General features: G+C 33.7%; 1 protein-coding gene across 1 annotated transcript; it reads left to right on the forward strand.

The window, feature by feature from the left end:
* The first annotated feature begins 438 nt into the window (after nucleotides 1–438).
* PAN2 (PAN2-PAN3 deadenylation complex catalytic subunit PAN2) lies at nucleotides 439–23,789 on the forward strand. Its single transcript, XM_068777148.1, has 22 exons — nucleotides 439–621; nucleotides 2,387–2,547; nucleotides 2,908–3,077; nucleotides 3,837–3,957; nucleotides 5,383–5,582; nucleotides 6,952–7,183; nucleotides 8,069–8,208; nucleotides 8,842–8,994; nucleotides 9,636–9,732; nucleotides 9,806–9,901; nucleotides 10,425–10,541; nucleotides 11,306–11,387; nucleotides 12,076–12,230; nucleotides 12,597–12,846; nucleotides 13,996–14,138; nucleotides 15,067–15,254; nucleotides 16,116–16,197; nucleotides 16,986–17,077; nucleotides 17,993–18,107; nucleotides 18,668–18,858; nucleotides 20,003–20,158; nucleotides 20,575–23,789. The coding sequence occupies exons 1-21, from the start codon at nucleotides 570–572 to the stop codon at nucleotides 20,124–20,126; spliced, it is 2,961 nt and encodes a 986-aa protein (XP_068633249.1). The 5' UTR covers nucleotides 439–569; the 3' UTR covers nucleotides 20,127–20,158; nucleotides 20,575–23,789.
* The last annotated feature ends 246 nt before the right edge of the window (nucleotides 23,790–24,035 follow it).

Here is a 24,035-nt window from a genome sequence, read left to right on the forward strand (position 1 = left end):
CTTAAGCACAAAAAGTTGTAAAAAGACACTAGATATGCAATTGTGGAGAACGTATCAAGCAACTCTATTTATAAAACATCGAGAACTTGAGCAGAACCTATTAGAATAACTATGTTATATGATACCGATAATTGTTCTAAATTGACCTAAATAAAGAAAAGAAATAACAGTCTCTCCACAACATTATAGAAATAACAGTTATCATTTAACTATGTTGTGGTTGAAAATGTTTCCTACAGTTTTTTTTTATTTAATATTCGATTTTTAACAAGACAATTTTTAACAGCAATAGAATTTTAATTTGAAACGATCGATATTTATTATCGACGAACATAAAATGGTAGTAATGTGGTAAAATAACATTTATTGTCATTTGTTTATATTCGATTGGTTCTTGCAACACTAAATGAATTGAAACGTAAGCTGTTTTGACACAATATAGAATTTTAAGAGAAACTTTAAATCAGATTTTATTAATGGTTATAAAACAAAATAAATGTTTACTAACATATTTAATAACACAAATGATATAGTAAATCTGTAAAGTAAAAAATTCTTTATCTTGGAATATGGAATATCACTATTCAGATCTTTGTATACCGTCCGATCATCTGTTGACTGGTTAGTATTGTAATCAAAGTAGTTGTGACATTGAAGAATTTGTACTTAACTCAGCCGGTTTCGTTTACTATATTTTGCTGCGAATTTTTATTCACTTAAATGAATTATTCATTCCCTGTGTATTTAAAGGAATATTATAAGAAAACTTATGTACATATTTTTTTCGGCAATGTTATAAACAGTTTCATTGATGTGTTAATTTTTTTAGAGATATCCTGAGATATCGATAAACTAATCCCAGAACAAGCCGTTATTTATTACTTTTACATTATAATGTCAAAATGAGTCATAAAAAACAAACTTACAACGTTACGATTATCGGATATTTTTCTTTCATTAAAGAGCCGGAAAAGTTTTTCGTGAATATAATGTAATCTGGAATCTATTACCTATACAGTATTTATCAATATAGATTTCATTTACTGGTGTCTTTAAATCCATTATTGCTTCAGTAAATAATGCTACATTGAAAATCTTGATGATTCAACCACATCATACATAAAAATTTCAATACTTGTTATATGTGGCTCAATATACTTTTCTTTAACATTTACTACATTACTATCACTTCAATAAGCTATTTTGGAAGAAAAGTCACAGTTTAATACATTCTCTTAAGATAATTAGCCACTTTGTTAATAACTTAATTAATCATATATAAATTAATAATTATATAAAAAGTAGCAAAGTTTACTGTAAAATTATATTACAAACAATTTTCATTATAAACAGTTACTATTGATGTATTTTTTATGTAAGTTATATATATGAAGAGTTTCTGTAGATAAAACCATCCCATTAAAAAAAAAGGATGTTGAATAAATTTCGATTAGCTATTTCTTAACAATTTAGTAAATTTTAGACTGAGAATTTCTTGAATATTATACAAGACTTGATTCTTTTTTTTAGAGTATACTCAATAGTTTTATTACGTGTGAAAGATTCAACAAAAATTTAACTCAATGAATAATTGTCTAAAAACTCAATTATGTTGCTTTATAAAAATATTGCTGTTCACTGAACACCCCAACAACACACATTGCCAGTAAAATTTCATGAAATCTGTTCTTAGTGGACTTTTACTGGGATAAAAGAAAATTCCTACCAAATTTCAATTCTCTTGGATCCAGAGATATAATGATATCAATACATAGGTTGAAATTTCATATTTATATATAGATTATATTGTTTCTCATTTATGTTTTTAAAATGTTGCTAAGAAATGTAATAAGGTGAATAATTGTTATTATTCTGTGTATGTGTGTGTTATTTGATTTTTTGATTATTTTACTATTTCATTTATATTACTATAAAACTGAGCAAACAGATATTTGAAGTTAAAAAGTATGTGCTAGTCATAAGAGTTCAGGGGTAACCATCTATACCATAGGTCCTACAGGGTGGTACTACTCCCAAGAGTATGATATATGACATCATGAGTAGTAGGCTTTTAAGGCAAATTTGTATGTACTAAAAATACCTCTGTTTTCCTAAAAATATGATTTTATGATTATGATGTAAATACATTATAATATTTAAATAGGCATGAAGTAAAAATTAACCTATTTAATTTATGATTTTCTCTAGCAAGTCTATAAAAAGGTAAGTGTAGAAATATACATCTTTTTATCTCACACATTTTTTATCAATATAAGGATAGTAGTCTAAAAATTTACTAATCTATGGTCTAGTTGGTTGACCATAACTAGAATTCCACTGGCACAACATATTGTATTCTTTTTATACTTGTGATATTTGTTGTCAGATCATTATGGAAGAGAATATTCACAGCAATATTTAATACCAACGCAACAAGCTGAATATGAAGTTAGAAGTAGTGTGCTGGTGGATGGAGGGGACAGGTATGGGGTATCAGCAGTGGTCTTTGACAAATTTGAAGAATTAATATGGATGGGAAATCAAGGTGTAAGTTATATTAGTATATTAAAATTATTTAATGCATGAAATGGAAAAAAATAGTGTAGACACTTTTTTTTAAAAAAAAAATTTAAAAGCGAACTGTGAAGGTACGCTTGTAAACTTTGCGCGTCTGCCAGTTGCATCAGTCAGTATGTATCAATCACAAAATTTATTTAATTATCTCACATTCAATCAATAGATAAAACAATCACTCTGAAATAAATTAAATTAATTTAATTTTGCTATTTCAATGCGACAGGCTAAAAATGTTTACATACACAAAATCTTATAACATATACTATATTTTATTTACTAACCGTTTAATTTATGGCTTATTTTCTATACTAATTGAAAATATGTTTATAGGGTCATGTCACTTCATACTACGGACCCAGTATGCAGAAGTATACATCATTTCAAATACATGAAACTGAAGAAGTCAGAGACATATTAGCGGTAGAAAAGGGAATATATGCATTAACAAAAACAACATTGAGGCATCAAATACGAAGAGGGATACCTAAGCACACATACAGGTATAGCAACACAAAATTGCACTGCCTTTCACTCTTGGTAATTTTAAACAAGCCAAAAAAATATTCTCTAGACAAAAATAGGTCAAATTTTGTACCTCTAAGAGTTGTATTAAGAAACTTTTTTAAATTAAAGTTTTCTCAAACTGTTTTCGGGCGGAATTTTTTAAAATCCTTTCTTAGCTGACTTTTTCGCGGCGAAAGGAATAACCTTACCAAATTTCAAGTCTCTAAGCCTTAAGGTTTCAGAGATAATGTGATGAGTCCATACATGAAAATGCAATGAAAATCTTATACAGTGTGATTGGTTATAGGTATAAGAGCTTTGAAGGGCTAGATTTATAGTTAATTTAATAGCAAATAAAGCTTTTACACCACCTTGAATAAAACAATCACTGAAATATTTATTTTTTGTGTATGAATGTGGCAGGCATATAACTTCTGAAAGTATGTAGTAATATGAATTTCAAATGTTTTTTCATCATTTTCTCACTATGTTATAGTAACATTATGAATTTATTCTTAAAATATTTATTTTTGTATTGGTTTCAACATACATTAATTTTCAGCAAATGACCTATACATCGACCCCTTAATTATTTTAAACCTATAATGATCATTTTACTTATATTATAAAAGAATAATTTGCATTATCTCCTAACCAGAGAAGTAGATATAGATTTATAATTTATTCTACTCTACTTAAATATGCTATGGAATAAATAGGTCATTTTAATTAACGTTACTAAATATTTATTACAGATCTCAGAATATGACAGATATGCAATGTATGTTTCAATTGAGCCCTACAAAGTTAATGATGGGCGGACATCAAAACAAACTACTTGAATTGGATATAAATAAAATGACTGAAAATATAATTGTAAGTGAAATTTAATAAAGCATTATAACAATTTTAATAGAGACACCTATGCTCTGAATGAAATCAAAATGAGTCCAGTTCTCTACTGGAGAAGAACCAACATCACTGATATAGGTTGAAGAAGTGCTTATATGAAGTGGTTGCGCCCGAGGCATATCTGCCTTTGGGGCCGAAAGTTACTCTATTGGTGATCAGGAGTCGGTAGAGTCTGCGTGGATTTGCCCTACACTAGGTAGACCGACGAGATAGTTGAGGAAATCGATGGATGTGTGCAATCAAGACTAGTCATCATGGTGGTCTTTGGTAGGCTTTCGCCAAAAATGCATTGCAGCGTATATCAGCTAATATGTTGATGCAGCTGTGTCCGTTGCTGGACATAGGCCTCACACATAAATATTCAATGAAACCAGTTGGAAGCAGTCTACATCCAGTGTCTTGGGACAATCTTAACAAAGACACGCTTACTTTAATGAAAAGTTTATTATATACTAAAAGTTAAACAGTATTTTAATATTGTACTTTATAAACTGTCACTGTTTAAATAGGATTGTTTTTCTTTTTATTGTTAATGATAGAAGGTGAAGTTTGAAATACTTGAAGTTTCTATTGTTATATCTCCAAGTGCAATCGTGAATGGTTTTCATTTTAGCTGTAGCAACCTTTTACAAAATCCGGCAATAAGCACCAATATGAATGTCTGCGTCCTATGCATGAACCATCCTATGGAACTGAGGTCTTCACATTCACTTAGAGCATACACATGCAGATAATATGTTCATCAAATTTTAATTTTAGATTTAAAATTTAAAAAAAGGAGGGTGTATGATGTCTTTTGAAAACGAAATTTAAGCTTTTGGAATTTATTATTATTTCTTGCGTGATGTGATACACATGATAATGTCTGTCACTATTTTTTAAATACGATTTTAAATTTACCGTGTAACATGTTAATGAATATGTATTGAGAAGCTACCGTTTAGTGTCTTTAGCTTTTAAATTGTAAATAGTCCGCATAGCTCATTAATGTAAAAAAAAAGTAATTTCGGAGGCACGGCTATATACACGGCTATATATAATAAAATACCGTATATAAAATATATAATATATAAATATATAATAAATATATAAATAAATAACGTAACGTCTCCAACCTAAGAGTAGTTATAATGACTTTTTTATATTTACTCGAAGATTATTTACTCTATTGAAATTAAAAACATTTTACTTACAACGGTTTTAAGACTCAAGCGCGAGCGCTAGAGCTAAGGTGATAGATTTCAATATTTCTTATTTACTTCGTTAAAAAAATACTCTCTTTTTCAAAAGGGTAATCATGTAAACAGAAAGGTTTAGGTCTTCAATGATTTGCTAGCTCTTTCGACCCATTGATGAATAATCAACATGGACAATGATATATGTTTTCAGCCTATAAAAGAAGATGGTTGCGTTGTCTTACGAAGCGGAGGAGGAGCATTGGTGGCTTGTGGAAGCGCCAACGGGAATGTCGCCCTTCGCGACTTGAGAACGCCGAATGCATCCGAACATACATTCCGCGCACACACAGCGTGCCTATCCGACTTGGATATGCAAGGGGATTTGCTGATTTCATGCGGGTTTACGCAGTCGTAAGTAAATATTAAAAATATATGTTTATAGATAAAATCCTAACAATAAATAACAATATTATTAGAAGACTATTTTTTTTCTTCGGAGAGTTACAGAACTGCCCGCAGTGGTAGTTAAGCAAAAGGGATCGAGACTTGTTATCCTAGATCGTGAATTCGATTCCCGGGATACAATTTACATATAATTCACACTATATTATTTATATACAATTGCCGCTGTTGACAAACAAGTTTTTGTAGGATGGGTAGCATTATCCGGTTCTGGTAGTATACAGGTACTGCAGTCATCCACCCGTCTGCCAAACGTGGCGATTATGGCATATCCCACTATAGATATCTTTTGGAGGAAACTTGTGCCTTGCAGTGGATATCTATGGGCTAAAACAGAAGTGTCTCTCGCGTCTCTTGTGATGTATTTTTAAAGAATCACCATCCAATAAATCTGGACTTCATGACCCACTTTTCTTCGATTGTGATCACGCTGGTGTTTGATGTGTCACAATTGACCTGCAGGAATTAAGTCATGGATTTATTTAATATGCAAAAATAATTATGTTATGGCTCACACCTTATTACTTATATACTGTATATACTTCTTGTATTGGCTGTATAATATTTCCTTTAAGTCAAAATGCTTTGTAAGATCAGTCAGAGATGTTTCAAAGGGCATTGTATATCCAAAATAAAGATCAATTATAATTTAACTATTAATTTTGGTCACATACTGAAAAATCAGGTAAATGAAGTATTTAGTAGTCCTTGCCAAGATACCAAAGGGAGAGTTACAGAGTGTTCAAATTTACAATAAGAATTATTTATGTACTTATGTACACTCTCGATGAAACATGCCATTATAAGGGAGCTTTATTTGATTCTAGTTACATTTTTTTTAAAGAAACTTGTTAACTTTTATATTATTCTTATGCAATCACAAGTCATTATAAGTGCATAATTGAAATGTTTTTAGTACGTGAATTATATCATGTTGATATTATATGTAAGCTACCACAGGTTCGGAATATAGATTTGTTCTGAAAAGCCGGTCACAGCCGATGTTATAACATGAACTATGTTGTCATTATTATATTTATTATGTAAATGAGCCAATAAAACCCAACTTCGACACATTTGATCAACTAAAAACTTTAAAATGCTGCTTATTTATTAATAACACATATTTTTAATATTTGTCAATGATATCTTTTAGAACTTTATTATATATGTGTACATTTATACACTCATGAAAGATTAATTAACTTTTGGAAGATGTAATCAGAAATAAAGTTAAAAGGATTTAAAGTAGAACAAATGTTTAACTTATCATGTCAAATATCAAGTTTTGTCACAATTCGTATCCTTAATATTACAGAGTTAATGGAGTAGCAGTGGCAGAGCCGTATGTTGTAGTATGGGATGTACGTTGTCTAAGAGGAAAGTCAAACGTGGAGAGTGCCTGGTCCCTCAATACTGCAGCCCCTCCGCTACTATTACATTTCTTGCCTGCATTCTCTGGTAGAGCTGTTGCGTTGTCAGGAGATGGACATGTTGCCTTATTACATGTTAATACTCCAAACGATATTGAAAAACAATCTGTGTTTCAAGTGAGTATCACATAGAATTTGAGAATCTCATTTAAGTTTTGACCCCAAACAATAGCGTAAAAACTGTTTAAACTTTTCTTCATTTTATTTTTAAGGTTTAATTTTATGTATTACAACTTTGTTTTAAAAATGCACATGTTTTAGATTAGGGGTGGCCAAACTGCGGGTCGGGAGCCACATGCGGCTCTTTGAACGATTATTTTTGGCTCCGATTGATTGTCGGATTATTTGAATATTAAATTTATATAGCCTATGTCCTACACCCCTATGTAACATATATATTTTTATATTAAGGCGAAAGGGTTGAAACTTGTGTTAAGTCCACTTTAGGATTGCTCACTTTAAAAATCATATTGTCCTCAGTGGAATGTGGGCCGCGCGCTGGGACACAATGGTATAGAGTATATATAGGAGATCGAAACAGGAATGACAAGATCAATAAACGAACGAAAGTAAACGTCTTAGCTCAGCTGATTGGTATTTCGCAATGTTTGTAGACCAAGGTCTTTGACCAGTATTTGATGCTGTTGATGACGAAAGAAAGCCGAAGGTCACCCTGAGAGCAACGTAAAGAGGATTTCTGCAGAAAAACCAAGGTCCCCTATATAGCTCTTCTGAAGTGACAGTGGGTGGGGCATATCGCTCCTGCGACCCACGGCTGTTGGAGTCGAAAGGCTTTAGAGTGGTAACCACGAATTCTTAGACAAGGCGTAAATAAGTCCCTTGATAGGTACCGGCGCAAAACGGGTCATCTTGGTGATCTTTGTTAGAGAGCTATACCCTACAGTAGACATTTATCGTCTGATAAGGTGATGATCACTGAGACCCCAAAGTATGCTTATTGTTATCAACAATTGTTTGTGTTAACATAAAATATTCTTCAAGGTGGACACTCAAAGCTCTCTCTGCAGTGTTATGGACGTCTCCGCAACGAGCCAAGCACTCGTGTTCGGTGACCAAGCGGGACACTTACATCTATTTTCACCCCAGCACAACCATGAGCCTGTGTTCAATAATTTTTCACGGTGAGATTTATATAATACTTTATAATTTTATGTACTCAACTAAATGCAAACAAGATTCAAATGAGATATACATTAATTCCTTTAAAGTTTTTACAACTATTACCAATGACTGTATACATACATACAGCCAGTACTGCATTATTAATGCGACGGATTCTCGTAACATTCCTTTTCAAACGTTTGTATTATTTCTAAAAAAAAAAATTAATTTTAAAAATTAGTCTTCAACAAAACCATGTATATTATAAACAGGGTTTATTGAAAATAATTGTAAATATTACAAAGGTGTGAATGTATAGCTTGTTTCCTGACAATGTGTAGTACATCTTATCCAAAAATCTGTTACTGAAATAAATAACATAATAATTATATAGTATTACTTATTAAAATTAATTATTGTATACTACCCATCCCAACAGACTTTGTTTTACGAAAAGTAAATTAGCCTGTTGCATTTCAGTAGAAAAAATAAATTAATGAAACATATTTCATATTTTAAACATGGTGATTGATAAATTGTAAAAGTTTTAGAGCTTTTTGCTCTAAAATGAGCTACATATTCACCCCTTAAAAGCATTGACGCCTATGACCAATCAGGTAATATTATGTATACTTTAAAATTGTGGTTTTCAGTGCGACAGAGTTCGCCGATCAAGTAGTGGGTTTGCCATACGTCAGTTTCAACAACACATCGTTCCAATTCTCCTCCGTTACCCTCCCCCCCTTGACGTCCGGAAACAAATGGTTCAATGAACTACCCCCGGAGTTCTTCAAAAAACTATACAGGTCAGATTATATAGTACTTTACAATTATGTCCTTCGATTTATAATTTATTTATTTATAAGGCATATCAACTATATAAACATATTCGATTAATAATGACAATATTATTAAAAGAATACTTTTAACATAATTAGTTAATAAATTCATGATGTTTTGTATGCTGTGAAGATAGTGCGAGGTATACCATTTCCTTCTCATCCAAAATTTTGTAATGCCTGGAGACGAAAGACCCGTGTTTGTTTCCGGTGATAACTTACTGATTCGATACGTGGGCGCTTACGGTGGGCCTTATAGGAAGTTTTGAGGTCACCCAGAAAATATTGGAAATTACTGCTCGAGGTTTCGCTGCCAGATCGAATCAGAAAGAAGAAGATTAGAACCTGGGTGGCAGAGCGCGGGCAAATTCTTCTTGCAACGACGGCTTTTAGGGCTGAAAGATTCTCTGTAGCGATCACGAGTTGACAGTCACGGCGAGGGTAGGCCTATATTAAAGGCAGACCTTTGAGTGGGCGTCTGTCACCTGAAAATAAGAAGAAGATAAAATCTTCAATTTCTGTTGTTTTATGAGTAGTGTTTATGTAAACAACGTGAAACTATCTATAAATTTGTTACTAAAGTAAAATATTTTATAAAACACTTTCAGGAAACCGAAACCAGTCGACCCTGAAGTACTTAAATCAATGAAGATGCAAGGTCCTATTGGCTATGCGCCAAATCCGAGGACGTCAAAACGAAACCAGGTGTGCTGGATTGATAGAAAGAGGATAACTAATGTTTTGTTTCATCTTTTTGTTTATTTCGATCTATTTTCAGATGCCTTATATAGCAGATAATTTAGAAGATTTGAATTCAGCAAAACAGTTTGACACAAAATTTAGCACACAAACCATTCCAAAGCATTATCAAAAGGTAATTATTTGTTATTAATTCATTAATATAAAAAAATCAAATAACAGTAATTTATCCGTCGTCAACTTTATTATGTCGCTATACAATTAATAAATTAAAATAAGAAAATTTTCTTCGAAATCTACCAATGGCATATAAGCAGGTGTTGTTTAGCCATCTCACTCGCACAACTGTGAAGGGACGTATAACTACATCCATACATTCGCAATTAAAGATTTTCTAATTATAAAAGTGCTTTCCGTATTAAGTCAACACTTCAATTCTAGTTAAATTGTAGATCTCATGATATGACCAATTTGTGTTGCTGGAGATAACATACAGATCCGAGACCCTTTTCTAAAACGTAGTACAATGGTTTCGGTAGCATTATAGTGAAAGTCAAATTGATTTATTATAAGGGATCATAAAAATCATCAATCAACCAGCATAAAATTAAGTTTACGTTAATTTATTATATAAAACGCCACTTACTTGATAAAATGTAACAAGAAACTTTTTGAAACTTGAATTAATTGTTCAACAGCTGGACCTTCGGTACAACAAGCATGGGTCTAATGAAGAATTGGAACATTACAATAGAACCAATCTACCAGGACTAGAGGCTACAATACCGAACTCTTATTGTAACCCTATGCTTCAGGTAATATTTGCTTAAATATTTCTTTATATTCAGATCCGGGTTGATTATGGTCACTGCCGATTCTGGATGTAATGTAATGAAATTCAATTTTGGAAATTTTTAACATACTGAAAACAATATTTTGGTCAAGTTTTATGACTACAAAAATTTATTTTTGACTATATGCATTTTTTTAATCAACACCCTCTCAATACCTTTGGTGGTAGAATTTCGTAAAATCCGATTTTAGATGGTCTCTATTAGGAGAATAAACACCCAATACCACTAAAATAAATACAAAATTTCAAGTCTCTAAGGCCTTATGGTAGATCTAAAAATATCTCGTCTGAAGTAACAAGGGGCGTGTTAAATCGATCAACTCATGGCTGTTGGGGCCGAAAGGTTGTCATTGAGCCGGTAAGCGCGGCGCGGGGAGGTCCCCCACTAGGGGGATCGACGGTACAGTTGCGGCAGTCGCTGGGTGTGGACAGCACAAGACCGGTCATCGTGGCGGTCTTTGGGGAAGCCTATATCTTGCAGTAGGCGTCTATCGGTTAAAAAGGGGAAGGCCTTATGTTTACAGAGAGTCTATATAAAGTATGGAATTTATTACACAAACCTATGTGTATATATATATATATATATATATATATATATATATATATAAATAAATTAGTAGGTGGCATAATTTCTGAGCTTTAAAGCATCTGTAAAACAATGTTCATTTCATTATTAATCTACTCATTATAAATTTTATTTAAATTAATTAATTTAGTTTATTACAGGTGCTGTATTATATTCAACCGTTGAAATCGACGCTTCTTGCCCACACCTGTGCAAAGGAATTCTGTCTGAGTTGCGAGTTAGGTAAGCTGATAACTTTAAAAAGTACTTTATTTCGGCATTTGCGTTGTAATTATGATGTAATATAATTTGTAAAGACTGAAAAGTAATTGACGTTCAATATAATGAATAATGTGACAAGTGACTACAACGACATTTAAAGAGGTTTTTAAGCCCTGTAGTATCGTAAAGAATTTTATGATAGTAATTAAACTATAAATTATAATTAACTTTTGAATGTTAACAATAAATATTTGGCAACCCATATATTTGTTCTTTTTTTTTCGTTTAATCTGTGAATTGTGACTTCTGCTCCATTGTAATGATCGTAACCTGTCGCAAATTTTCAGCCAAAGGAGACAAAGAATAATCTAGCCTAAAATATAACATACAAGTTAAAGTTAAGTTCCATCAAGTAATAAAATAATGGTGTAATATCGAGTAATAGGTAGTAGTTTAGTAGTAGCAAACTAATTAAAAATATTAATTCTATTTTAGTTTCAATGCCTATCAAAAATTAATCATATTGGTTCATAAAAAGTGCTATTTTATTTAAAAATTGGGCCATTGTTCTATATGCATCAGCGTAGTCAGGCAATTGACGGAGAGCAACGGACAATACGTCCCCTTCTATATCGCCGCGTGCACCTAAGACGCGGCACAGAGGTTTGGGTAGCACAAGATTGATAATATTTTATTTATAAATTTCTAGGATTTCTATTTCGAATGCTGGATACATCAGGTGGTACTGCATGTCAAGCGAATAACTTCCTCAGAGCGTTTAGAACTGTACCAGAGGCGGCTGCTCTCGGTTTGATTCTTACAGATCGTTCGGACACACGTCCTGATCTCCTGGCTCTAATACAGGTGACAATCCAATATTTTAATGGCTATCACACTTAACACGACTATTTTTGTGTAGATAAGGACCAAAAAAAAATAGTTTTAGCAACAAAAAACCGCACAAAAAACTAAATATAAAAATAAGGTAAAAAACCTTGAGGACATTTGTCACTTGCGCAAATCAGAGGCGAATAAATCAACTATTTGTTCCCTGCAAGTAAACGTCAACCTACTCGTTAAAATAAAGAAAATAAAAGTGTTAGACTAGTTAGCGAATTTAGAAAAGAATCAACTAGAATAAATGTAATATAAATAGCTCAGAAAGCACTAAAAACTAGTTTAAGTTTATTTCTTATTATTTGTTAGTAACAAAACTTTTTTTTTTCACAGAGCTGGAATCGATTTATATTACATCAAATTCACTACGAAATGTTAGAAACGAGAAAAAAGGAAAAAGAATTAGCCTTACTCGCTCAGAACTCGAGTCCGCCTAAGGTCGGCCGGACTGCTAACAAATTTCACAGAGCAATAAACGGTCAATACAGGGAAGAATTTCAATATACCGAATTGGAGTTTCTCGTGCCGGTTGAGTTTGAGAAAGAAGATAGAGAGGAAGATAATCGAAGAAGAATTAATGAAGGTGTGTTTTTCATTATTGTATTGTTATATTACACTATACTTGCTGAACTTTAATATAACGCTCTTTCAACTAATCTTGTAATAAGAAAAAGGACAGATGATAGACTAGAAATTAGTGTATGTTAACAATTGTAAATAAATGTTAAGGTGCGTCTACAGGCTTATTTAAAAAAAGTGTACATGTTAAAATTTTCATATTAAAATTCTATGTATAAGTAAAACAATATAATCTAAATAAACGAAGGGTTTATATCAGATATTTTATTTAATATTATCCAAAAATTAGTTATTATATAATTTACTGTTAGTTTCTTTGTCCCTTTCATTAAACCTACAATTAGTCATTGTTGGAGTGGTATTATTGTTCATGAATATTCATAATTTTTTTTGATATAAATTAGTTAAAAATAATGAGCAAGATGAAAAACGTCTGCAAGGTTCCAACGAAATCAACGAAATAAGTTTTGCATATTCATGTATTCTATTCGGCGAATACAGTCCAGTACATTTTAATAATATTCTTTTCATAGAGTAACTAAGTTAAGAAGTTATTGATATAATTGCATATGCATAAAGAACTATTTATTTATACAAATTCTAGTAATTAATAAGTTAAGTAGAAAAAAGGAATCAAGCAGAAATAATGTAGACTTGACAAAAAAAGAGTGAGTAAGCTGTATTATAAGGAGATTGTTAATAAGCGATACAATAAGTGTTTAGAAAGTCTTCTTGGTGTCCAAAGTATCTGTTGGTTGCTAATACAAGTATGGATTGAAGCTAATTTATAGCTGTAATGATATGAAGCATAGATGCAATTTTTTGGTAGTAGATAACACAATAATACTTTTGGTTTTTTGTATTAGCTATCAGAGTTGCAATTGAATAAAAAAAAAGTAAACATGAAAAATAAAAAAAACTACAATGACAATGAGGGAAGAGGACAATATGTTGTATATATACATATATTACAATAAGTTCTTGTTTAATTTTGAACGATTTAAATTTTAAAAGATAGGTATGGTCAATTGCGACTTTCTTGCTTTAAGCAATGTTTAGAGTGTGTATGAGATATTAAATTTTCTAATTAATTTCGCTCTGGAGGAAATTTCTGAACAATAAAGTATATTTTTAAAAATTCACTATCTTTTAGGTAACAATGGAACGGAACAAGTTCAAAACAGTGATCAGGAGTTGTCGAACAGTCGGCATGTCGAGAAAGAAGAGTCTGAAATATCTCAGCTGTTTGCAATCGGACGCTACCAGTTGAATCGGTGCCTTAAGTGTAATATGGAGGTAAATATTCATTCATTCATTCATTCATATCAGCCGTTAGACGCCCACTGCAATGCATAGGCTACTCCTAAAGATCGACACTATGACCAGACTTGCGCTGCCTGCTTGCGGCTTTACCCACGCCACGTCTACTGGCTCGTGGTCGCCATTCAAAAATGACAATTGGTTGCCGCCCACTCCCATTTCAGAAGAGCAATTCTTCAAATAACATCGTTGACCTTTTTTTTCGAATCTCGCAGCGAAATTTCGAACATAGCTTTCGCAATTGCTCTCTTATTGTAAGTGACCACGTCGTATTCTATGTATTATGTTTGGCCTATGTATTGGCCTGCCAGTAATAATAACTTATTTTAGTATAATTTTTTTAATCATTTATGTCTATGACTCATCTCATGACATATTTATAGTGAATGATGTTAGTAATAATATGAAGCATCATCATCAAAGTCTACCGTAAGACTTCCACAGCTGGACATAGGCCTCTGTTATTAATTTACAAGTTTGATAAGGCTGTCTCCCGACGACCTTAACTAGGTCTTATTTCGACCTAGTGGACGTGCTGCGCTGCGTTTGCCCATCCGTGGTTTTCCTCATAAGAATCTTAAGGTCCCTCTACGCGCCGTGTGCCCACTTGCCCACTGTGAGTTGCCGATTCACTGAAGCATGTGGGTTATATTAGTTCGTCTACAGATCTCCTAGTTCCTGATTTGATCTGGGCGCTATGTTTTTTGCCCATTGTCACGTCATCCGAAAGACGTTTGCTAGAGATAAGCGTCCCCCAAAAAGATTGCCACGATGACCGGTCTAGTGCTGCTGGCATCCAGTGATTTCCTTCCACCTTGACTATATCGTCGCTACCTTTAGTTAGTTCAGTAGGTGGTCCGATGTAGACCCTGGCCACATATAAAAAGACATTTGTTATTTACAGGAGGAGCGCGAGTCTGTGGTGTTGGCTTGTGCACTACAATATCCGGGTGGGGCGAGGGAAGGGGGCGAAGCCCGTGGAGGGTTCGTGGAGCTGGTCCGCGCGTCTCTGTCGGCACGTCGCAGCACGCCTGCATGGTGTGATGCGTGCTCTCGCTTTACTCCCACTGCGCAACGTGGACGTTTGGCAAGGTATTCCATTATATACATGCATATGCTTGCCTGTATGTGTGTATATTTTTATATTAAAAGCCATATTCTTTGCGTTTCGGTCGTTGGAATAAATCTATGACGGCTTATGTCCAGCAGAAGACGTCCTGCAAATAATAAAACCCATGCGTTAGGATTTGACTCCCGCTATATAGGTTATAATATATAAGTTTTTTTTTAATGTTTAAGCTATTATCAATTTTACATAGATTCAGTATAACATAAAAACGTACTGTTTGTACGTTTTTATGTTATACGGAACTATTGTAAATATACAATGTTTTGTTGTTGGCGTGCCCCAAATAAATGAAGTAATAATTCTCCTTTTACAAATTGAAATTAAAAATAATCTATCAAACCAATCTATGTCAGCCGGGCTGCCACCAAATCTAAATGAGGCAATGTAGAATTGGCTAATATTAAACTTGGTTGACAGTATTTTTACGTAACTGAAATTTGGAACAGGAGTTTACAATCCGTCATTTGGAAATCTGGATCGCCGTTTATTTAGGCCATAGACACCATTGCAAGGCCTGCCTGCCCAAAAGATATGTATGGCGAGATATAACATAATCGCCACGCTAGGCCGGCGGTTTAGCGATCGCAGTGTGGTATTATGTTACGCAGAAGACGCTGTTGCTGATTTGTATATGAGTAGTGGCAATCCTATGTAATTAATGCACAAAGTGTGAATTATATAAGATTGTATATTTGAAATCGTACTCGCGAGCTACAAGCGTAAATGTCAGTCTTCTCCCGCTCGGCCACCACTGCCCACAAGACATTATCACTTGTCCCTATATTAGTGCTAATATATATGTTAATATATTTCTCTTATTCTAGATTACCACCAATTTTGGCTATCAACTGTGGTGGGGTGACAGCTCATGAAAAGGCTTATTGGTCTAAGTGTGTTCCTAAAGAGGTAAAGTGAATATATTAATACTATTCCTTTTCTTGTACATACATTATGTTGATTTTAGGATCGATTTAAGTTTTATATATAACATGTTTTCGGTGCAATTTAACGTTCTTAGCTGTGGCGATTAACGAGTACACTACGTTTAATATTATACTTTGATTAATATTTGAAATTGATCTAATAATAATAATTTTTCATATTACGATTATGAAGTTCTCCGAAGCGCGATAGAACAACCCTCATAGCCCTCCGGACTACTATGAATACACCTTTTCAATGTTCACGACCTTATCAATTTCTAAAAGGGATGCCATATATTTTTCCGAAGTGCCTACAAATATATCTTGAGTTTATTGTTGTATTGTATTTTATATAAATAAATACAATACACCATTGTATTTATTTTATATAAAATAAAGATGTGTGCGCAGTAATATATGTAGCTGGTAGGTGTGGCTACAAATATTCAGAAAAAAAATTGTACGCGTAAGTGCTAGTTATTGCCTGAAAGTATGTGATCGGTAAGACGCAATCGGCAAGACGCACACGACATATTTTGAACAGACGGTTTGATGTTTGTCGAGATATCCGTACTGCCGTTGAATTTTTAAGCACGGTGGAGGAAAGAGCTTAAGAGCTGCTGCAGCGAGCCTTAACAGCGGATTGATGAAACGGAGCGGCCGATAATCACCCCCGTCCCGCCGCATACCTAAGGCGCGGTACAGCAGTTTCGGTAGCACTAAAGCCCTTGCTTGTATACTATAGTTAGTGTCTGTATTAATAATGCGCAGGTGGAAGCGGCTAAAAGAGGCGGTAGCGGGAAGCCGTGCCGATACGGCCTGCATTGCGCGAGACCTGGCTGTCGTTTCAAACATCCAGACAGGTAAAACTTCATCATAATCATCATCATATCAGCCGGTACATGTTCACTGCGTCTACTGGCTAGTTGTCAATAGAGAACTTTTCGGCCAGAACAGCCAGTGGTTGCATGAACAACCGTAAGCGCGAGCACGAGTAAGGTAGAACTTACCTTATACGTATATTATTTGATCACATTTGTGTTTGTTCATTGTGTTTGTGGTTGGGGGGGGGGGGGGGGGGGGGGCTATAAAAGCTGTTATTACAAATTGTCTGCCAAAATAATACGCGTAAAGAGACGGAAGATTTACACCGATAATCACCGGGCATGTTTGGTTCGGTTATTACCTATGTAGGATCAGACGCGAAGCGACGGCGAACTGTTTCCATTGCAATAAAGCGGCCTAGGTTTCAGCCGCGCCTTCGCTCGCAACCGTCGAAAATCTGGTGTATCCTGGTAAATGATATCGGAAAAGGATTTCACTAATAATATTGATTATTCATGTATAACAATAAACACAATTTTCTAAATAACTTTTTATTCTATTGCTATAAAGGATAAGATCTGTAGAGTCAGCTAGCATAAAATATAGTTATCAGGTAGCTGTCACGGTATTTTTCTTTATTAAATGTCTCTTGGTTACATCCTCCTTGCGTCTCTCTTACCGATGATTCTGTTCCTTTTTGGAAAACTTCTGGCGCAAAAGTTACTCCGTCTCTGCCGGTCTTCGGCGGCATGTATTACTTCGGCTAGCAATAACAATACCACGTATTGAGCGTGATTCGGACCTGATTGGAACAGCCTCGTGGCCGCCATCTTAGTAGAACGCAACCACTTTTAAAAGTTTTGCCAAGTCATCGCTTATCCTGTTTATTTGAACGTTGGCTATGTTACCTAATATTTTTGTAATATTTTCATAAGGAATTATTTTTCTTCTAGACCGACAACCTCTCAGTCAGGATCCTCGAAAGCTATTCAAGAGAGTAATTGTGTTTTGCCTCATCAGCTGCTAATAAGACTGCAATCGGACGGAGACGTTGTTATCAATGACAAGGTATTTACAAACTTCTTCGTGATTAAAACTATATTCATTTGCCAGACAAAGTTAATAGCACAAAATACACTACTGGTTTGTGATAATGAGGTAAGGATGCGTTTATATGCATCTCTAATTGTTTGCACGTTACTCATGTGTTTACTATTGTTTATTGTTGATACGTTAATTAATGTCTGTCTGATCTGTAATTTTGAGTGATTATTGCAAAACGATGACCAAGGAAATTTTAGAAATACAAGAATGACATAACTTGTAAAGAAAAAATATAAAAAAATATTTTTTGAGGTGACCATAACTGAATTTTTACAACATGCGAGGGCAATACTATTTATTATTTAATAATTTGGGTAAATGCAACACTTAATTCATACATTCCTCCAGTGTCGTAATAAATCTTAATTTTTATTTTGTAACAATTGATCAAATATATAATCTACATCCAACGTCAACCGGAGACCTGAATAAGGTCGCTTATCCATCTTGTTATTATAATTCTTTGGCTTAATTTTAACCAAGTACATATTAAGTGATATATAAAATAAAGATTTAATTTTCAGAACGATTTGAATGTTGAATTGAATCGGCTGGAGGTGAATAAGCACAAGAAAAAAATAAATACGCAATGCGAAGAGGAATACAGCCTGTCTGCCGCGGTCGTGTGCGTTGAGGACAACCCTAGGAACTTAGTAGCCTATATTCAAGTCACAAGAGACAATGAGCCTCGTTGGTACCTCTTCAACGATTTAAGGTGATAACATATATAATATATTAATATATAATAAATGATTAGGCCTTTTCCGTATATTTCTTTTGTAATGTTTATAATAGCAGTCGGAATATCATCAGATTTGTTTAGTGAATTTGAATCGCATGAGACCAATACCTCGATGTATCAAAGCACGTGGTTTTTTTACAACCTATTAACCATTTTAGCTCCGTAAACATATCATAATTATAAATGAGCGAGATACAAGAGAAAATAATTTAAATTAAAGAGTATAATTATAAAATCATCATGACACGGATCCGAGACAAATATAGTTTGAAGGTTCAAAGTCATCCAGAGAGAAATGAAGAGTATCTAATATATTCAGGCGTTATTTTCGGGACTACATCCTAAGTAAGAAAAGGACTAATATATAGCTACTTCCTTTATGTAGCAGTAGTCGTGCAATAAAGTGTACTGCCCGCCAGCCCGCTGATAAATGCGCATGCGGCAAACAATGTGAATTACACAACTAACACCGTTAAGTCACTCAACACGTGTTTTACCCCTCTACGGGGCATTCTCAGGCGTAATGTTACACCGATTAGTGCCAGATAGACTCGGTTTTGACTGCTACATATCGGAAGTAGCTATTTATTAGTCCTCCTCTTACTTAGAAATGAATAGAGCTATGTTTCAGTTTCACTGCGAGATCGAATCAGATATGATAAGATCCGCAGAAAAACCAAGTTCACCAACATAGGTTGAAGTATTACTCGTCTAAAGTGGCAGTGAGCTGGGCACGTAGCTCGTCCAACCGATGGCAGGTGGAACTGAAAGGCCGCGCCTGCCAGCGTACAAGCTGCTTTTATGGACTTCCCTTACACGATATACCTATTGTAAAGTTTATTCCATCTGATGTATTTAATATATTTTACTTTAGATAAAAATTGGTTTGAATTAGTGCTTTTATTTCTTTTTCTTACGCTTACCTTTCACATATTCTTTTCACACACCGACACATCCATTGATATAGCTACCCTCGAAATGCAGTCTACCACAAGTCTAAACGAAGACTTAATTATACCTCCTACAGTTGTTGACCAGCCTTGTAAGTGGGGCCGCCACGCGTATATATATACTAAAAATACAAGTTAAAAGTTTTTAATGTTTGTTTGTCTCCCAGCATTGTGCCAGTGAGTCCGGAAGAGGTGGTACAGTTCAGTGCATGGTGGAAGTCGCCCTGCGTGTTGTTCTACACTTCGACCAGCGCGAGGAACCTCCACAAAGAGCCAAGCCAAAGCTCATAGCCCCTATTTATGTATGGACCTTACACCGAAGGGTAAGTCTATATTTTATTTATATAAAAGTATTAATTATGAACGATAACAAAGAGATAGATCTAATATTTTGATTGTTTATATTTATATATCAAAATAATTGTCTTCTTGAATTTTTAAATATTTCGATACATACATCATCATTATCATAATATAATTTCATTGACGTCCACTGATTGACAGCGACTTCAATTCAATAGGATCGATTGAAGTCCAGGGAATTGGCAAGTGAAAGTTACATTTGCGGGACCATACCGCTTCCTACTGGTTCTATTGGATACCTCTGAAGGTTTATGTCTAGCAGTAAAAGTCCTGCAGCAGAAATGATGGCGATGAATAATCATCTAAAAAAATTTAGAAAAACTGACATATCAAGACAATGTGTGGCTTTTATTAATAACAAGATTTTTTATTTCAGAGTTGTAAGTCCATACGATATAGAGGGCTTGTTGCATCGAGTCCGGAGTAGTGGTGAACACTACAGTTACGTCGAATAAGTCCGTTACCTCGAGAGAATTTATTGTGCGCTTTTCGTATTAGTTTTCGCTTAATAAAGTGGAAGGTTTGAGTGTAGTTAAGTTAGTATCAAGTTTAGATGGAGTGTGAAAATTTTAAAGGAAAGCAAAGTTTTAAATTTGAAAGCAATTCCACTATTTTTAAATGTAAATCTAAGGATGTAAATGTGATTGATTGTTAGCTTAAGATTATCTGACGGTTAGGAGATTTTGAAGAGTATATCGTGTGTTCAGAATGATAATGTCACTATCGTAAAAATACCAATTGACGCTCATTGAAAGGCATTAGTCTCTCAAAAGGTTCGCCACTATAACACCTACATCCAGCGACTTCATGTGACCACGATCATATCGTCGGTCTACCTGAGGGGGGGGGGGAGTCTCTTGATCACCACTCCAGAGCCTTATAACCCCAACGGCCGTCAGTTACACGAGCAATGTGTTCATCCCACTGTCGCCTCAGACGAGCAATTTTTGCCTTTGCCTTTATTTTAATTTAAGTAAGAACTCCATATTCAAAGGCCTGTGAACGTAGTTAGCGTAAAATCTGCTAGATGGCGCAGTGATTATACGTCGTTTAAGGGGGGCGGAGCGTATAACATCGAGTGAGAAGGAGATAGTGTCATTATCATTCTTAGCTAGCGATGTAAACGTAATTAGTGTGCGGTGCCTGTACAAAAAGAGAAGAGAAAGAAAGTAGAAATTAAAAAATGAAAACATTTTTAACAGATTAAATACTTGTTACTGACTACGACAAAACGCTAGTACTTCCAATCGCCTTATAGAGTTTTCCTAAATGAGATATATAAATTATTTTTATAAATAATTAATCAGAACATCTAAATGTCAATGAATGCCGACTGAATGCCTCCGTTCGTTAATTTTTTTTACAAAATACTTATACGGAGGTGAAAATGTATTTTTGCGAATCGATATATATTTTTTGCAGTATTCATTTATCTTCTTATTGGAGAGTGATAGGAGTATAGAACATTGTTATCGAGATGTTGATCAGAAGTAAAGAGAAAAATGAAAATATCAGATGTAAATTACCTATGTTTTATATGTAGACCTTAAGACACGGGTGTGTCATTGGTCAAGTATCTGATTCAGTGTAATTATTTTCTTAATTATGTCTACGTGTAAGCTTATACGAAAACAATGATGCACACAGCACATAGTGGAAGGTACAATCCGAGTATTAAATTTTTAATTTAAACACGTTGATATTTAAAATTTCCATGACAACCTCCAAAAAGTCAAAATTAATTATTTAAGCCGTTTCTAAGTTTATTTGTGTATATAAGTAAAATTATTTTATTTTTTAAAAATAAACAATTTAAACTGAGGCCGCCGTATTAGAGTGTTCCTTAAACTGCTGTATCGCGCCTTAGAAGGAAGGCCGAAGAAACCATAATGAACGCGTTGATGGCGACAGTAGGAACAAAATGGCCGATACTCCACCCCTCTCCACTCCTTTCTTATCGTGCAAACCTATGGCACGGTATAGCGGTTCCGGTAGCACAATAATCCGGCTTCAGAAAAAAAATTTTTCGTTCATGAATTTTTAGATGTGTGTTATCGTAATCGCAGTACTTTCAAAATTTGTTCTAATAAGAAATTTTACCAATTAAATTGTCAATACAGTATTTATCGTTTTTTGGACGTCTAATGAGTTGAAATAGATATTTTACCAACGACACATCCAATGACCTGAGGAACTAAGTGACCACGTCGCCATCTACTGGAGGTAGCATTAACTAAATGTGGCTAGTAACAACTTTTTATACTTTATATGTGCTTTTTTAATACAATACAATAATAATTAGAATTTTTAATCTTACCAAGTCCAAAAACGCAACTTTTCAGGAGATATGAAATACTAAATATTAGTTATAAAATATTAAAATTCTTAAATATAAAATTTTAATCTTTGTACAGCCTGAAAGTTAATTTTATACCGAACAATCTTTGATATGTTTGAAAGAACGCTTTGCATATAATCTTTTCATGCTTATTTGCACTTCACCTTGTTTTATCAGTGAAAAAAGAGATAATTTTGCCCATTTCCTTAATTGGCCATTAAAGTTCACACCTTTACCAGTATACAGGTTGATTGGTTATAGGTGTAAAAGCTTTGAAGCAAAAGTATAGCTCATTAGTGAGAAAGAAGGTCTAAAGATTTTACACTTATTTCCTATCACTCTGTGTAAAAGTGAGAGGGCAATAACTTCTGTCGATACAAAGTATGCAGGAAACGAAAATTTTGATATTAATTTTAATTTTTTTTTATATTTTAATAAAAGAAGAATCCTAATATTGAAAACCCTTTTACTTACTGTATTATTACGATATTTACCGTTTCTGATGCTATTAATTTTTGGATAGATTGTACCATACATTGATAAGGAAGCTTGTACGATCATATCCAAATCTAATATATAAAATTCTCGTGTCACGGTGTTCGAACTTGAACACCTCCGAAACAGCTTGACCGATTTTTACCAAATTTCATATGCGTATTCAGTAGGTCTGAGAATCGGCTACTCTCTATTTTCTATACCCCTAAGTGATAAAGGTTGTTCACACTTAAAAAATTTTTTTATTTTTTTAACGAAATTTTTTGTTTTTATTTTTTTATAATACGGCATACAAAAACACATACAACCCTAAATTTTCACCCCTCTATGATCATCCCTTATTTTTTATTTGTAAATTAAAAACATTATTTCTTTGCAAAACAACGTTTGCGGGATCAGCTAGTATACTATATAATTGGTTAAATTGTTGTTAAAATAGTTGATTGCTACCTCCAGTAGAGTACTACAACCTCCGCGATCTTATTGAAACCTCCTTGCTTTAATCCTGACTTAACTGCCAGTAATTTTCTCTTATGGATTTCATTGGATTGTAATTGTAGTGTTATGCTCGGACTTGGAACATGATTTTATATCAATTTAATTGTGGATTTTATTATTTAAACGTAAGAGTCTTAAATAAAAGCACCAACTTTCCGAACTGTTTACATGATCTTTTGTATATAACGATCAGTATTTTTGATTCTCATATTAATTTTGTTACTTATTCCTATTTTTTGAATTTAACTCTTCTTGGGTGGCTGGTGAAATAAAGTTTTAATAATAAATTATTTCGATGTTTTATTTCATTTCTTTGTAGTTTAAATGTGGACAAAAAAGGTTTTTGATATCTTCTGTGCTTCGAAAATGTTATATATGAATGTGGTGTTATACGCAATAGGTATCTACTAGGCGAGTTGAAGAGGGGGAGAGCGGGAGGTTTTGGCCGCTGCTACCGTCAGGTCTGGTACAGTTTTGGTAGCACTAGCAAATTTCCTATGATGATC

Source organism: Battus philenor, unplaced genomic scaffold (genome assembly GCF_028537555.1).
Source record: "Battus philenor isolate CCGP_79_NKW_IND1 unplaced genomic scaffold, ilBatPhil1.0.hap1 SCAF_13, whole genome shotgun sequence".
NCBI lineage: Eukaryota > Metazoa > Arthropoda > Insecta > Lepidoptera > Papilionidae > Battus > Battus philenor.